At 51.1% G+C, this 17,587-nt stretch overlaps 1 protein-coding gene across 12 annotated transcripts in view; it reads left to right on the plus strand.

The window, feature by feature from the left end:
• The first annotated feature begins 5,454 nt into the window (after positions 1-5,454).
• PHLDB1 (pleckstrin homology like domain family B member 1) overlaps positions 5,455-17,587 on the plus strand; it is a 54,619-nt gene continuing 42,486 nt past the window's right edge. For all 12 annotated transcript variants that reach the window (XM_066246147.1, XM_066246149.1, XM_066246148.1 and 9 more), the window contains exons 1-4: positions 5,455-5,579; positions 14,517-14,597; positions 15,476-15,599; positions 16,566-16,736. In XM_066246147.1, coding sequence (XP_066102244.1) covers positions 14,538-14,597; positions 15,476-15,599; positions 16,566-16,736 — 355 coding nt within the window. In that variant the 5' untranslated portion in view covers positions 5,455-5,579; positions 14,517-14,537. The remainder of the gene's footprint in view (positions 5,580-14,516; positions 14,598-15,475; positions 15,600-16,565; positions 16,737-17,587) is intronic.

The following is a 17,587-nucleotide window of genomic DNA, read 5'->3' on the forward strand; positions in this document are numbered from 1 at the left end:
CTTTCTAATGAACAATAAGGAATGAAAACGTTTTTATTTTAATGGTGAAAGCCAAGATTTTGAACTTTTTTTGGTCTTAGTATCTGATCTAATGTTGAAATGTTGCTTGGCTGTCTAAGATTGTAACTTTAATCCAATGAAATGAAGCATACCAAAACCATGCCATACCCGGACTGGCTGCCAGTCCCTTCATGGTGGAAGTGGACTTTACATTGGCCTCTTGTGAGGGAGAGTAACAAAATAATTAGTTCTTTTTTTTTTTTTTTTTAATAGTCCTGTGTGAGCATTCTGTTTAATGTAGGAGTTTTGTGGTTCCTGCTCTGGTTTAATTAATTCCACATAGAGGAGCTAGGGAGCACACCTCCTCGTGGTCAGGAGTTCTTTGTAAAACGATAAATCATTGAAGTAGTCACAGTAGTTTCAAACCCAAAAGCTATTGACCTTTCATTAATTTAAAATTGTTCACAGTGGGTAGGATCTGGGAGATTCCAGGGTTGAGTTAGAATAGCCTTTAGAAAGTTTTTTTAAGGCCCAGGCCGGTTGGCTCAGTGGTAGAGCGTCGGCCTGGTGTGCAGGAGTCCTGGGTTTGATTCCCGGCTAGGGCACACAGGAGAAGTACCCATCTGCTTCTCCACTCCTCCCCCTCTCCTTCCTCTCTGTCTCTCTCTTTCCCTCCCGCAGCCAAGGCTCCATTGGAGCAAAGTTGGCGCTGGCGCTGAGGATGGCTCTGTGGCCTCTGCCTCAGGCGCTAGAATGGCTCTGGTTGCAATAGAGTGACGCCCCAGATGAGCAGAGCATCCCCTGGTGGGCGTGCCAGGTGGATCCCGGTTGGGCGCATGCGAGAGTCTGACTGCCTCCCCGTTTCCAACTTCAGAAAAATACAAAAAAAAAATTTTTTTTATTGATTGATTTTAGAGGAAAGGAGAGAGAAAGAGACATCAATCCATTGCTCTACTCATCCATGCATTCACTGGTTGTTTCCTGCATGTGCCCCAACCAGGGATTGAACCCGCAACCTTGGAGCATCCAGATGATGCTCCAACCAACTGAGCAACCTGGCCATGGCAGAATAGCCTTTCTTAGAAGTTCACATCTTGCAGGGATCGCTGGAGGAAGATAGGAAAAAAATAGAGAAAGTTCCCATCAAAATGATAAATTTTTAAATTTTTTTAAATTAAAAAAAAAAATTTAGAGGAAAGGAAGAAAGGTGGTGGGGAGCAGGAAGCATCAATTCATAGTTGTTGCTTCTCATATGTGCCTTGACTAGGCTAGCCTGGGGTTCCTTTCAAACTGGTGACCTCAGCATTCCAGGTTGTTGCTTTATCCACTGTGCCACCACAGGTAATGCTATAAAATATTAACTAGAAGCATTGGCTATACCTACTTACAAAGCTTTATTTTCTAAGGTAGACAAGCATTAACTACAACTAGCGATACTCATCATGGGTCTGAATGAGGATGAGGAATAGAGCTTACGTGTTACAAGCTTTAGAGGGAAAGCAAAACCTCAGAATTGAGCCTGACCTGTGGTGGCAGAGTAGATAGTGTTGACCTGGAGTGCTGAGGTCCCAGATTCAAAAACTTGAGGTTGCCAGCTTGAGTGCAGGGTTGTTGGCTAGCTTGAACACTTGAGCAGAGGGTTACTGGCTTGAGTTTGGGATTATCAACATGGTCCCAAGGTCGATGGCTTGAAGCCCAAGTTACTGGCTTGAACAAAGGGTCACTGGCTCATCTGTGAATGCATGTATGAGAAGCAGCTATGAGTTAATAGCTTTTCTTTCAAAAAGAAAAAAAACCCCTCAGAATTGACCCCTTTAATATGCATATCTCTTATTGTAACCATTATTTCCCTTTGTTTCCTCTTCATGTCCACTTTAGTAAATATATTTGCAGCTATCACCCAAGAGCAGACAGCATGTCTATAAGGGTCAGTTTCATTTTTCCTTGGGGAGTTAGTGATTGATGTGGACAAGCCTTTAGGAAAGAGACTGCCTTCCCAAAGGAAGCTGTTCCCCTCTCAAACTCAACCAGGTGTTTTTCAGAAGATTGGATTACTTCTCACTACCCCCACATCCAGCAAAAAGGAAAAGATTTTTGCCTTGCTGTTCATAGGCAGGGGCTAAGTGGTTATTTAGGGTTTAGTCCAGTTCTGGAAAGCTCCCATATGTGCACTCTGTGTGAAAGGTTGATTACCAAAGAGGGGCTTTTTTTTTCTTTTGTGACAGAGAGAGGAACATGGGGCCTTGACAGAGATGGAAGGGAGAGAGATGAGAAGCATCAATTCTTTGTTGCGGCACCTTAGTTTCTCAGTGATTGCTTTCTCATATGTGCCTTGACCCGGCGGCTATAGCAGACCGAGTGACCCCTTGCTCAAGCTAGCGACCATGGTTTTAAGCTGGTGAGCCTTGCTCAAACCAGATGAGCCTACGCTCAAACTGGCGACCTCGGGGTTTCAAACCTGTGTCCTCCGTGTCCCAGTCTGACGCTCTATCCACTGCGCCACAGCCTGGTCAGGCAAAGAGGGGCTTTTTGAAAAAGGCATTACAAAAAAAGAAAAAGGCATTAAAGCCTGACCTGTGGTGGTGCAGTGGATAAAATGTTGACCTGGAATACTGAGGTTGCTGGTTCAAAATCCGGGGCTTGCTTGGTAAAGTCACATACAGAAAGCAACTATTGTACTTTGAGTTGATGCTTCCTGCTCCTCACCCGTTTTTCTCTCCCTGCCTCCTCTAAAAATCAATAAATAAAATCTAAAAAAAAATTTTAAAGATGAAAGAAAAAGGCAATACAAGTTCAAGGCAATGAGAGAAATGGAAATGTCTTGTTTCCCATTCTTCTGCCTAAATAAATGCTTGTTCTTTTCAGCTTGTAGAAAGGTCCTGAGCCACAGAGATGGACAAGGCCAATCTTCCGTCCTACCCAAATTTCCACTCAGCTTGGATTTATCTTAGCTTCAGGTAGAAGTGTGGGTTGTGCAATTCCAAAGACATGCTGAGAAGAGAGCGTCTGCTCCTCTGCGGCTGTTGAAGAAAGGTTTGAATTTTCCCCCAAGCTGGATGCTGAGGAGTTCCATGGCATCATCGCTGCCACTGCACCCATACTAAATGATGCCTGAGTTCAGGACCTAAAGAGGCTAGAAAAGTTTTCTGGATAGGGTGTGTATCTACAGGATTACTGGCTGAGAAATCGTCACCTTTCTGGGGCCAGAAGGAGCACAATTTGAGAGGAAGGATGGAGGTGGGAAATGTGCCTATGCAAAGGCAGGAGGGATGTGGAAATCCACATTCATAGCCAAATGCAGATGGCCTAAAAAAAAATCCTTCCACATCCAGCCCTTGCCCCCTCCCCTTCTACTTCGGAAAGTCTGAAGTATGCTTGGAAAGCTGTTTTTTTGTGTGTGTGTTTTTTTTCTCTCTTCCTCCCCCTTCCCTGAGCTCCCAGCTGCTCGACCTCTTGCATAACAGAGCACTGAGTTTTTCTGATGCACTCCAGATGTGGGGCAGGGTGGGGGTGAACCATGAGGGTAGCAGGGCTGTAGTCCCCTGCGTGCTCTAACTGTGGGAACATGGGGCCTTGACACAGCAGGAGCTAGGACACATTGCACAAAGCCTTTAGCATGAGTTAGCTGTTCCCTGGGCTGGGAGGACAGAAAAGTTCAGTGCTATTTGAACTCCCTGCCTTAGCATCTGCTGCCTCCGTGGCAGTCTTGATTACTCCCCGAAGTTTCTCCTGCCCGAGACTGTAAAGAAGAGCTGGGAGTTGTGAGTTACGTGAAAAGTCTCTGAGGTACTGCAATCTGTGCTCCTTCCCTCAAATATTGGGTCTTGGCACATAGAATACAACAGTTTTAGTTTTTATTTTGCTTTTACCAGAATAGCCTGAAATTTACGGTGGTGATCTGTCTCATGAAAGGTGGCCAGAGTCAAAATACTTTCATGGGGCTCAAACAGTATAAAGAAAAAGAATAAGATGCTTCCTTCACCACCTTCTATCACAGGGATTCCTGGTACACCACATGCTGGAGCTTGATATGTTAGCTACAGCAGGTATTTGTAGAAAGCGTCTTTCTCCTCCCCACTTCACGTCCATTGCCTGACTTTGGTGAGATCCAGCCTCCAGCATGGGGGCACCCCTGCTAATGCAGGCCCTGTCAATAAGTGACCAAAGATTCCTGCAGTTCAGCCACCTGCTGTTCCTGGGTTAGGGAGAGAGGGCACACACTAAAGTCACTGAATCTGAATGAGATTTGTCCATTCCAAAGAGGGCAAGTTATTTTCTGCTATCCACCCCAGCTAGAATTTATGTCAGCTTAGGGGCCTTTCTGCTCCCTCCTTCAGTGCAGAAAAGCCTCAGGAGTCCCTCTAGTGCAAGTTAAAGAGGTTCAGTCAAGCTGAGTTCAGCTCCCTAGGGCCTCCGGAGTCAGTCTCCTGGGGCAAGTGCTGGCTTTGCAAGGTGAGGATCCACTGTCAGTGTTGGATTTCGGGGCAGGGGTTGAGATGAAGAATGACTTCAACTAGGCTGTTTCCAGGCTCTTATGAGGTTTTTAGTCCCCACTTTTTCTTTCTTATTAACTGCCTACTCCTACAGAAACCTAAACTGCTATAGTATTGTGTGCTAACTGTATTTCTATAGCTTCCCTTCCAATTGTAAGCCGGCAAGTTCGGTTGGGGAGTGGAGCTATGTGGAGCTTTCTTGTGCTTTACAATCTGAGTGACACTTTCACACGTCTTTTAAAATTAATTATTGATTTTAGAGAGAGAGGAAAGGGAGGTAGGGGAGGAAGGGAGGGAGAGAGAATAAGAGAGAGAAAAACATTGATTTGTCCCATATGTGCCCTGACCCGAATGGACCAGCAATCTCTGCCCACCGGGAGGACGCTAACCAACTGAGCTATCATGCCAGTGCTAACATGTCTTCTTATACCTATCCTTAGAAAAATCTGTTATCAACCCCATTAACAGTTCTTCATTGTGGGAGCTTGGAAGCGGGTGCGGAGAAGGGGTGGTAGGAGCCCACCTGGGTAACCACAGCAAATGTTCTGGAGGTGATATTGAGTATGTTGAAGGTCTATGACTGAAGTTTACTGGGAGTCAGTGGTGGATTCAGGTATCTAAGGTTAAGGGGGGTGAGGGTATGGAAAGGTTAGGAAAGAGAGGAAGAGAAAAAGAAACTGTCAAAACACCCTCTCAGAAGAGCCTTAAAGTCTAGGGGTGTAGGGTGGTCTAGGAGTCCGAAGGGCGGGAGTGGGGAGAAGGGGTGTGTGTAGTGGTGGAAGTGGAGAGCCCAGCTGCAGAGAGAAACAAAGCGGTCGCTGTGCAGGCGGGGGGTGGGCAGGGGTGCTGCTATGGGAAAGGAGGGGTGGACCTGGGCTCCAGCCCCACAAGGGCGTCTTCTCTGGCTGGCCTGGCTGACCGGACGCGCGGGACCGGGGACGGGGGCGGGGAAAAAGCCGGGAGGAGGCGGGACCCGCTCCCTCTCCACCTACTCAGCGGGCTCCCAGAGAAAAGCAACAGTATCCTGAGTCGGAGGCCGCCGCGACGGAGTCAGACCACGGGACTGGTGTTCCCCTCTCCCCGGAGGTAAGAACACTCCCTCCCTCTAAGCCGGCGGGTCTCGTTTGCTGCGTTGCTGGGACTAGAGAAGGGAAAGTCCCGGGGCCTGGCCGGAGCCGTCAGATAAGCTCTGGACTAGGGAGCCGGAAAGAAACCCGTGGCGGAGGTGGGTGCTCCGAGTTCATTGGGGCGAAAACGGCTTTGCGGGGAGTGGACTCAGCCGCTCTCCTGCCAGCGACTTGCTTTGCGCTCCCGCGCTGCCGCGGGAGGGAGCCCACGCACTCTTTCCAGCGGGACGCTGATCCTAACTCCGTCAAGGCTATCCTGCGGGCACCCAGACGAAGCGCCGGTCAGTCGCGGGATCCCTTCTGCTTGAGTCCCACAGGTTACCCTCTCTTGCCGACGGCATAACTAGAGAGCCCTGCACCGGAAGGGGGTTCCCTGTGGCATACCCGTTCCCATTCTGGACCGGGCCGCCTTGACGGACCTGGATGGGGTGCGGAGTCGGGCTCAAAGGCATAGGTGTCCGGGAGGGTCTCTTGGGTGTATTCAGACGATGGGAGGCCCGTCTGGGACCTCCAAGGTCCTCCTTCGAGGCCTCACTTCTTTCAGCTTTCGAGAGACACGATGGGACACCCGGGAGAGTGAGTCCAAGCCCCTTGCCACGCCCGTGCGGTTCAGATTCGAATTCCTTGCCGAGCTAAGCCATCCGGGCTTCTCCGGGATGGGGAAGTGCGGGCGGGCGGTTCCGGCCGGGAGGCGGGTGGCTGGGAGGGGCCGTCGGGCGCGGGGTCTCGAGGCGCCGGCGGACGCTTCCGCCCAGGCAGTGGCGAGCAGGGCCTTGGCCGGGACGCCGCACGGCCCCGCGGGAACCTAGGGCGCCGGGGCGGGGCAGCATTCTGGACCCGTTAGCTCAGCGGTCCCGGAGGCTCCCGGAGGCTGACTCATCGCAGCGGTACCACACACACACAGCTCCCCACCGCGTCAGATGTGCCCAGCCTGCATCACCCACGCACACGCCACATGGCCCAGTCTCTCTTCGCGCGGACACGCACGGAACCCTACATACACACTCCATGCACCCTGAACCCCGTGCATCCCTCGCGAGAACCCGCCCACCAGGAGCACATGTAGCACCGCTCTCAAGCAGTGCCTGCTCACACGCGCACCCGGCTGCTTCACTCTCACTCTTGTCCCACGCAGCCCTGCCTCCGGCAGCTCCTTCATACACGCACCTCCCCTCCCCCCGCGCACACGCAGCCGTCCGCTCACACGCGCACCCCCTTCCCCGCAGCTGCTCGGCAGGGAGCGGGCGGCGCAAACAAGCGGCTCCTTCTCCCGGTTCCGCCAAAGAAAGGCTGCTTGTCCGGCATCAGCGGCGGGCGGGGCAGCCCCGCCGGTGGCCCAACACTGAGGCCTTGTCCCACCTGGCGAACACCCCGCTCCGCCCGCGACGTGGGGGAGGTGCACTTTCCCGCACCCCACCCCCACACAAATAAAACTCAGAACCCTAACTACGCTCACGTCTCCCTCCCGGCTCCGCGTCCACTCGCTCCCCACTGCGGGGGACCCCTGGGTGCCTCAGTCTCCTTCTCTCTTTAACTCCCCGTGTCTCCACCCCGAGGTTTTCCCTCCGCTGCTTTTGGTACCTTCTGCTCCTTCCCGGATCCTCGAGGACCCCTCTGTCCTCAGTCTCCCCTGTCTCCTTTCTGTTCACCCAGTCCCTCTGCCTCTCTGTCCCTCTCTCCCCCCTACTCTGAATCCCCGGGACTCTCTATCCTGTTTCCCCATCTCCTTCTCCTCCCCATCTCCCCACCTCTCTGCCCTCACCTTCTCTCCCCATGTCTTATTTTTAACTCATCTCTCCTCTTTACCCACCCCATTCCTCCGCAGACCCCTAGTTTTCTTCCTCCATAAGTTCTCTCCGACCTGGGCCTTTCAACCCGCTCTGGTCCCCCGTCCAGCTCTGGGGACTCGTCCCCTGGGCTCCTAGCCTCAGTTTCTTTCCCTTCCTGACTCTTCCCACGTCGACGGCCCTTCCTCGAGGCGGATGTGTGCTAGGAAAGTGGAGAAGGCAGCGGGCCGGGATGCCCGGTGCTCGACCCCACAGGCCTCGGGCCGCAGCTGTGTGACGCCCAGGCGAGACCACGGTGGGCTCCTGGCCACAAGTGAGGGCAGAGGCGCCGGCTGCCTTCCGACCTGGGGCTAGCCCTGGACCCTTCGTCTGCGGCTGTGTTTGGAGCCTGGACCGTCTCTTGTGCCTGTCGGCTCCAGACCTTTTCTGTCCTTTCCCGGGCCCCCTTCCACCCTCGTTCGGGTGCCGAGATCCCAGAGCGGTGACTTTAGACGCCCCATTCGGCAGAAAGAGCTGGTGACCGGGTGCGGCTGCTGATTCCGCCGGGCAAGGTGGCTGGAGCGGCCAGGTCCGGGCGAGGTCACTTGGCGCCCCGGCCTCGCCCCGCACTGGGCCTTTCTGTTGCACATCAATTCCAGACAGTCAGGCCTCTGCCACCCTGCGCGGGGGGGGGGAGGGGCGCTTGCACTTCTGTACCCGCGGCGTGGGAGGACTACGAGAGTCAGCGCGGTGCTTCTCTCCCGCCCCGGTTGCTGGAGAGCCAGACTCGCACCGCAGGGAGCTTTTTTTTTTGGCAGCCGGGTGGGGCGGGATTTCCCAGAAAGGCGGCGGAGGTCCGGCGGGGCGGCTAGGATGGTAAATACAGCCGCGGCAGGGAATGGGCAGCTCCGTCCGACAGTAGCTGTTCGCCTGTGGGGGGCGCCAGGACGTAGTTCCGCCCCGCCATCCAGGCTGGTGCTGGGGTCCTGGGACGGGGCGCCCCCAGGTGGCGGCTCTCTGACCCCTTTGTCAGAGCAGCGCCTGGGTGGAGAGATGCATTGGTTCTGGTGTATCTTTCCATTTCACCTGGATTAGGTTTCAGTGCTGCGGCCACAGCCCTCGCACCTTCCAGTTGGCACATCTTTTCTTATCTTTTCCGTCTCTCCCTACACCTTTCTCCTTATCTCTCCCTTTCCTTTCATCTACTTATTCCCTTCTCTCCTCTCATCTAATCACTTTTGTTCCCCTCAACCGTACAATACTTATCTTCACTTGAAATTTTTTTGATGTAAATAAATGAGCATACCCACAGCTGCCTCTTAGGGTTATGGTGACATGTTTGACAGATGAAACTGAGACCCACCAATGCCTCAGCTTTTAAAAGTTGAATCTCATGTCCTAGCCGGTTGGCTCGGCGTGTAGAAGTTCCGGGTTTGATTCTCGGTCAGGGCACACAGGAGAAGCGCCCATTTGCTTCTCCACCCTTCCCCCTCTCCTTCCTCTCTGTCTTTCTCTTCCCCTCCCACAGACAAGGCTCCATTGGAGCAAAGTTGGCCCAGCACTGAGGAGGTCCCTGTGGCCTCTGCCTCAGGTGCTAGAATGGCTCTAGTTGCAAGGGAGCAAAGCTCCAGACACGCAGAGCATCGCCCCCTGGTGGGCATGCCAGGTGGATCCCGGTGGGGTGCATGCGGGAGTCTGTCTGACTGCCTCCCTGCTTCTAACTTTGGAAAAATACACACACACACACACAAAGTTGAAGCTCATAGTAATAACATGTTTATAGTGCTTTTCACAGCATGTCATTCAATATAAAACCTGACTCTCCAGACACTTAAAAAAAAAACTAACAGTTTTAATGAGGTATAATGTATATACCATAAAATTCGCTTAATATTTAAGTATATATTCTATTTTTTAATTTAAAATTTTTATCTTACTGATTTCAGCAAGAGAGGGAGGAAGGGAAGAAAAGGAGAGAGAAAGAGAATGGAACATCAAGCTGTTTTTTTTTGTTTTTGTTTTTACAGAGACAGAGAGAGTCAGAGAGAGGGATAGATAGGGACAGACAGACAGGAACGGAGAGAGATGAGAAGCATCAATCATCAGTTTTTCATTGTGGCACTTTAGTTGTTCATTGACTGCTTTCTCATATGTGCCTTGACCGCGGGCCTTCAGCAGACCGAGTAACCCCTTGCTCAAGCCAGCGACCTTGAGTTCAAGCTGGTGAGCTTTAGCTCAAACCAGATGAACCTGCGCTCAAGCTGGCGACCTCGGGGTCTCAAACCTGGGTCCTCTGCATCCCAGTCCGATGCTCTATCCACTCCACCACCGCCTGGTCAGGCCATCAAGTTGTTATTGTGTGTGACCTGATCGGGGATCCAGCCAGCAAACTCTGCTTCCAGGTGATGTTCTAACCAATGGACCATCCAGCCAGGGCTATATTAGATTATTTTTAGTATATTTACAAAGCTGTTCAGCCACCATCACAATTTAGTTTTAAAACATTCCTTTCAAGCAAAAAAGAAATCTTGTGCTCATTTATTTGTCATTCCCATTCCAGGCAAGTACTAAATCCATACAATCTTTTTAAAAATCATTATTCCAGTTTTTTTTCTTTCCCTTCAGCAAGAGAGAGAGAGAGAGAAAAAAAAGAAAGTAGAGAGATGAAAAGTATCAACTTGTAGTTGCCACACTTTAGTTGTTCTTTGATTGCTTTCTCATATGTGCCTTGACCAGATGGCTCCAGCCAAGTCAGTGACCCCTTGCTCAAGCCAGCAACCTCGGGCTTCAAGCCAGCAACCTTTGGGCTCAAGCCAGCGACCATGGGGTCATATCTATGATCCCATACTCAAGCCGGTGACCTTTGGGTTTTGAACCTGGATCCTCAGAGTCCCAGGTCTATGCCCTATCCACTGTGCCACCACCTGTTCAGATTCATTATACCAGCTTTATAGAGAATGACCTGACAGAGACAAGTTAAGTAATTTGTTCAAGACCTCACAGCTAATAAATAAAGAACAGGGTTAGACACTAAATGTTTAATGATGCCTTTTCTTCACTATTTTTGTTTTGTTTTCCTTACCTCCTCTTTTATGTAAACTCCCTCTTGCCTCTCCTCCCTCAGAGAATACTGACAGATTTCCTTGAGTTAAAAGAAGCAGTACAGTAGTCTCTGTCCCTGGAAAACTTTTCCTGTCACCAGATCTCCTAGGTAGGTGCCAGGCCAGCTGGGCCTTGGTGTAGGTTAATGGCCTTTGCCTTCCCTCTTCGCAGGCAGACTTGGGAGGGGTCCCAGGCCCTGTTCTGGCCTGGTCTCTCGTCCACCATCTTGGGTGGAAATGGTGACAGAGGTGATGTGGTACAGGCCTGAAGGAGTGAAAGCTCAGAGGGTAAAATTAGTAACTCTATGGCTGAGGCCCTTAGGCCCCACTGCCAGGGGTCAGACACTTCTTGGAATGCTGGCTCTTTACCTCAACTTCCTCTCCAAGTCACCTGGCAGAGGGGTGGAAGAGAAAGTGGAAGGAAATCCTGCCTTAAGGAATATTTTTCTCAGCTTTCCCCAGTAACATTTTCAGCAGCAAACGAGAAGTTTTCACTCCAGCAAGTTGATCAAGGGGTGGGCATGGAAGGTGTTCTAACAAAGGTCCTTCTTCATGTTTCTCAGGTATCAAAAATGTGAGCCAGGGAGAAAGTGATGGGTGGGAGAAAGTTCAAGTTCTGGTTCTGGAATCTATTTTACGGTTTTTCTAAGGACCTAAGCTTCTTACAACACCAAACCAGGTTAGGACCCCTAGAGTCCTATATTCCTGGGAATAGTCACCATTGAGGTTGTCTGTTTGTTTGTTAGTTTTTGTTTTGTTTTTCTGATTGTGTGGGGACAATCTGGGGAAGAGAGTGTTGAGACATAGAGAGATAGCAGGAATGGTTGAGTTCTCATTTATTTATTTATTTATTTAATTTTTCCGGAGTTGGAAACGGGGAGGCAGTCAGACAGACTCCCGCATGCGCCCGACCGGGATCCACCCGGCATGCCTACCAGGGGGCGATGCTCTGCCCCTCTGGGGCCTTCGCTCTGTTGCATCCAGAGCCATTCTAGCGCCTGAGGCAGAGGCCATGGAGCCATCCTCAGCGCCTGGGCAAACCTTGCTCCAATGGAGCGTTGGCTGTGGGAGGAGAAGAGAGAGACAGAGAGGAAGGAGAGAGGGAGGGGTGGAGAAGCAGATGGGCTCTTCTTCTGTGTGCCCTGGCCGGGAATCGAACCCGGGACTCCTGCATGCCAGGCCGAAGCTCTATCACTGAGCCAACCGGCCAGAGCCTGAGTTTTCTTTTTTTTTTTAATTTATTTATTTTAGAAGAGAGGAAGGGAGAGAGAAAAAGAAATATTGATTTGTTGTTCCACTTAATTATGCATTCATTGGTTGATTCTTTTATTATTTTTTTTTGTGACAGAGATAGAGTCAGAGAGAGGGACAGATAGGGACAGACAGACTGGAAGGGAGAGAGATGAGAAGCATCAATTCTTTGTTGCGGTTCCTTAGTTGTTTATTTATTTATTTATTTATTTTTATTACAGAGACAGAGAGAGTCAGAGAGAGGGATAGACAGGGACAGACAGACAGAAACGGAGAGATGAGAAGCATCAATCATTAGTTTTTTGTTGCGCATTGCGACACCTTAGTTGTTCATTGATTGCTTTCTTTTTTTTTTTTTACTTAGTATTTTTTTTTTAATTTTTTTATTTTTATTTATTAATTTTTAGAGAGGAGAGAGAGACAGAGAGGGAGAGAGAGGAGAGAGAGAGAGAGAGAGAGAGAAGGGGGAGGAGCAGGAAGCATCAACTCCCATATGTGCCTTGACCAGGCAAGCCCAGGGTTTCGAACTGGTGACCTCAGTTCGACGCTTTATCCACTGCGCCACCACAGGTCAGGCCTTGATTGCTTTCTCATATGTGCCTTGACCGCGGGCCTTCAGCAGACCGAGTAACCCCTTGCTCGAGCCAGCGACCTTGGGTCCAAGCTGGTGAGCTTTTGCTCAAACCAGATGAGCCCACGCTCAAGCTGGCGACCTCAGGGTCTCATACTGGGTCCTCGGCATACCAGTCTGACGCTCTATCCACTGTGCCACCGCCTGGTCAGGCCTTAGTTGTTTATTGATTGCTTTTTTTTTTTTTTTTTTTTTTTTTGCATTTTTCTGAAGCTGGAAACGGAGAGACAGTCAGACAGACTCCCGCATGCGCCCGACCGACCGGGATCCACCCGGCACACCCACCAGGAGGCATGCTTTGCCCCTCCGGGGCGTCGCCATGTTGCGACCAGAGCCACTCTAGCGCCTGTGGCAGAGGTCACAGAGCCATCCCCAGCGCCCGGGCCATTTTTGCTCCAATGGAGCCTTGGCTGCGGGAGGGGAAGAGAGAGACAGAGAGGAAGGCGCGGCGGAGGGGTGGAGAAGCAAATGGGCGCTTCTCCTGTGTGCCCTGGCCAGGAATCGAACCTGGGTCCTCCGCACGCTAGGCCGACGCTCTACCGCTGAGCCAACCGGCCAGGGCTATTGATTGCTTTTTCATATGTGCCTTGATCAGGGGGCTACAGCATACTGAGTGACCCCTTGCTTGAGCCAGCAACCTTGGGTCCAAGCTGGTGAGCTTTTGCTCAAACCAGATGAGCTCGCACTCAAACTGGTGACATCGGGGTCTCGAGCCTGGGTCCTCTGCGTCCCAGTCTGATGCTCTATCTACTGCGCTACCACCTGGTCAGGCTGGTTGATTCTTTTTTTTTTTTTTAAATAGGGACAGAGAGAGAGGGTCAGAGAGAGGGATAGACAGGAACAGACAGGAATGGAGAGAGATAAGAAGCATCAATCATCAGTTTTTCATTGCGACACCTTAGTTGTTCATTGATTGCTTTCTTATATGTGCCTTGACCACGGGCCTTCAGCAGACCAAATAACCCCTTGCTCGAGCCAGTGACCTTGGGTCCAAGCTGGTAAGCTTTTGCTCAAACCAGATGAGCCCTCGCTCAAGTTGGCAACCTTGGGGTCTCGAACCTGGGTTCTAGGCATCCCAATCCGACGCTCTATCCACTGCACCACCGTCTGGTCAGGCCCAGGCTGGTTGATTCTTGTATGTGCCCTGACCAGGGATTGAATCCATAACCTTGGCACAGAGGGTTGATACTCTAACCAATCGAGGTACCCTGCCAGGGTGAGTTTTTCTTATGTCTATTTTTTGTGTGTGTGACAGAGACAGAGAAAGAGACAGACAGAGGGACAGATGGAGACTGGCAGACAGGAAGGAAGAGAGATGAGAAGCATCAGTTCTTTGTTGCAGCACCTTAGTTGTTCATTGATTGCTTTCTCATATGTGCCTTGACCGGTGGGGGGGGGGCTCCAGCAGACTGAGTGACCCTTGGCTCAAGCCAGCAACCTTGGGCTCAAGCCAGTGACCATGGGGTCATGTTTATGATCCCATGCTCAAGCCAGTAATTCTACGCTTAAGCTGGATGAGCCCATGCTTTAGCTGGGGACCTCAGGGTTTCGAACCTGGGTCCTCTGCATCCCAGTCTGATGCTCTATCCACTGCGCCACCACCTGGTCAGGCTTCTTCTGTCTTCTTTAAGAAAAAATTCTACTGAGACCCCTTGGGAAAAGAGTCAAAGGAAGAAGAAAGGGGAAAGGTGAGGGTGAGGGAAGGATCTCTTACCTCAGCCCTGCTATACTCCTGGCAGCCTCTAGCTACCAGTGTCCTTGGAGGAGGGGGGTTCCTTGGATTCACCTTCTCCTACTAAGGTAGATTTTTCCCACCCTGCTTACAGCTCTAGATGTCTGAGGGTCCTCAACTGCCACAACCTGGGTGCTGGGTGTCAGAGGCAAGAAAGCACATTAATACATATTAGGCCTTCTAGGGCTTTTTGTGGTTACAGTGGCAAGGACCAGTATGGTGTGGTACCCATGCTGTGGCTACAGATGTGACACCGCCTCCCTTGGGAAGCTCCTGAGCTCCTCCGCTTTTCCTTTAGCACAGCCTGCTGGAAATGCTGGTGCTGCTCTGCCCTGAGAGCCCTGCCGCAGATCCTGCCCCTTTCCCTTTTCTGCCCTGACCTTCCCACTTCACCGGCTCTCTGGTGTGTTCCCAGGAGCTCTGGACACCCAGGACCATGGACGCTATCAAAAGAAACCAGCTAGGCCCTGGATGCAAGACCCAAGCGATACTGCAGGTGAGTTGGGCCGGGGCCGTGGGGCAAGAGGTTGGTGAGGATGGGTTTGGCTCCTGTCTCCACTCATGGTCCCAGCCCAAGAATGAGAGCAGCAGTTCCTCTCTGCCCTTTCCCAGGTCCCAGGTCTATTAACAACTAAGTCTTTATCTGAACCAGGTTAATTGGCTTACCCAAAAAATACCCATTGAAACTCAGGAAGGGTTTACGGATTGACCCTGAGCTGTATTCCTCTCCTCAATCCATGCCTCTGCCCTCTCTTGTGATTTAGTTTAACAGGGACAAGCATTGGCCAAGTGGATCGCCACAGACAAATCTATGGAACACGTTTTTTCTTTTCTTTTCTTTTTTAATTAATTGATTTTAGAGGGAGAGGAAGGGAGGGGAGAGAAAGAAATCTGTAATTCCATCCACTTATGCACCCATTGGTTGATTCTTGCATGTGCCCTGACTGAGGACCCATCCCACGCCCTTGGCATATCAGGATGTGGCTCTAACCAACTGAGCTACCTGGCCAGAGTGGGCCAAGTCTTGACTGGCCCTCCTCAACAATACCTGCTCCTCTTACCTAGTGCCTCCCAGTTCTCCTTGTTTCTGTCTTTTTGTTTGTTTGTTTGTTTCTGTCTTAATAGACAAAAGGGGTGGTTAAGCCAAGACTTGAGGTAAGTCCAGTGGGACCAGGTAGTGGCCTAGATTCAGATCTAATTACACTTTAGTGGAATAGCGCTTTGTGCAAGATTTTGTGCTAAGCCTTTTGACACCCTCAGAGCCCTTTGGAGAGGGCAAGTGCTGGCGAGAGTGCTGGTGTGACTGGGACTAGTGTGGTAGAGTGCTGGCCTAGAGTCTCTAATGATGCTCATCTCCCACCCCCCTAACTGCAGAAAGGACCCCTGGACCTGATTGAGACAGGCAAAGGGCTGAAAGTGCAAACGGACAAGCCCCACCTCGTGAGCCTGGGAAGCGGTCGGCTCAGCACGGCCATCACCCTGCTGCCGCTGGAGGAAGGTGAGTGGAGGGGCGTCCTACGAGCCACCCCTCTATCCTTACAGACATCCCTGCCCTGAGGTTCAGGCAGTGTGTCGGGGCCCTTCTGCTAGCAGTGTTCACCTTCCCCAAATGGGCGGCAGTGCCACCCCACCCCGGTTCTCTTCCCTCATCTGCCTCCCCAGACCGCCTGCTCTCTTTGGTTGATAATCTGGCTCTGTGACTAGGATTAAAGATTAGTTTAGAAACAAGGAGGAGAGCACTGAAACAAGAGAGCATATTGCTCTTAGCAACCAGTGTGACCAAGAAGAGTGGGTGCCCCACTCCAGGGCAATGCCTGGCGTGGGAGAGAGTACCAGTGGAGAAGGGAGAGATGGAAGTGGGGCAGACCTCTCAAGCAAGATATGCCCGGCACAGCCCCTGTGCTTTGCAGCTTCTGTGCTTCCTCGCTTCTCTCCTGGTTGCACTTGTTGCCTGGGTGATACTACATTCCCCACATTCTCCAAATACCAACCTAGGGGCTCTGCCAGGGGAGGGTCTGCTCACAGAAACAATAACGGGAGAGGCAGGACTGAAGAGAGAGGGAGTGAGGGGTGGCAAGGGTCACAGGTGGCAGAAGGGAGGGAGAGAAGGAGAGGGGGAATTTTAGAAGAAGGGGGAGTATGAAGGAGACAAAAGATTTAGGGAGGGAAAGTTGGAGGGACTAAGGGAAGGTATGCAGAAAAGGAGTCCCCCTTCTGGACTCTATGTGGAGTCTGGGTCCTGCTGTGCCCTCTGGACTTTTCTATCTTTGGTCCAGAGTTTTCTCTGCCTGGGAAGAGTTTCCATCACCTACTGTCTCCAGCAGGCTCAGGTGCCCCAAAGTGGTGGCCAGTGGTAGGCAGTGGTTCTCCCTGGAATAGGGGTGAGTCGCTGTGGCTCTTCTTGCCTTGTTCCTGCCTCCTCAGCCTGGACAAACCTCTGACTCAGTTCCCCTCCTGTCTTTAGGGAGAACAGTGATTGGCTCTGCGGCCAAGGACATCACACTGCAGGGTCCAGGCCTGGCTCCACAACACTGCTACATTGAGAACCTCCGGGGCACCCTCACCCTCTACCCTTGTGGCAATTCCTGTGCTATTGATGGGCTCCCTGTCCGGCAGCCTACCCGGCTCACTCAGGGTAAGGTTTGATGCCTCCAAACAGAGGGGGCCTCTGTTGAAAAGATTGTGCATGATAGGGGCAGGGCAAGCCTGCTCTGGTGGTTGCCATGGTAACTGCCTTACTAACCATATCGGAGGTGGGGTGTTCCAGTGCATCCTGAACCATTCTGGCATGACTTTTCTTCATCCTGATTTTATTCTCTAGTCACCCACAATCCTTTCTTCCTACATAATAGGGAGAGAAGAGGTTTTTATTCCGCTATCAAAGGGCATGGGAAGTGGTCATCGGTGGTTGTTTGTAGGGGGAACAATTGAAGCTGCAGTGAGGGGAACGATGGCATTGTACTATGTGACGCTAAGAGGGACTGGTGGTCTGAAAAGCTGTAGGGGTGGGTAGGAGAGGATAATACCCCCTATGGGGATGGAGTAAAGCAAAATCTGAGGATATGCCACTCCTCTTTAAAAACTGTTGACAGTAGCTTTTGAGTCATGAATATGGTTAGCACCTTGTTTCCCAAAGCAACAGGTCATTTTGTTGTATAAGATTTAAAAACTGGGCCACTAGTTACTATGGTAACCAGGTAAGGGGTTAGCCCAGGTGGCACTTTGATAGGACAAGTGTGTTTACCTTGAATATCTATTTATATGGTGAATCATCACATTAGGGGATGGATGACGGCAGATTTGGGGGGTGGAGGTGGAATTAACATGAAGTTGAGAGCTTGGGCTCAGCATGCCTCTGAGCAGGAGTATTGGTGTCCTGAAATCATTTTCTGGGACTTTGACCTCTTATCAGCTAGAAGCTCCTTTGCAATGGAAATCCCACTTACTCCAATGTTTCCCTCTCTCATTAAAAAAACGTTTATTTTA

The sequence above is a fragment of the Saccopteryx bilineata genome, chromosome 1, assembly GCF_036850765.1.
Source record: "Saccopteryx bilineata isolate mSacBil1 chromosome 1, mSacBil1_pri_phased_curated, whole genome shotgun sequence".
Lineage (NCBI taxonomy): Eukaryota > Metazoa > Chordata > Mammalia > Chiroptera > Emballonuridae > Saccopteryx > Saccopteryx bilineata.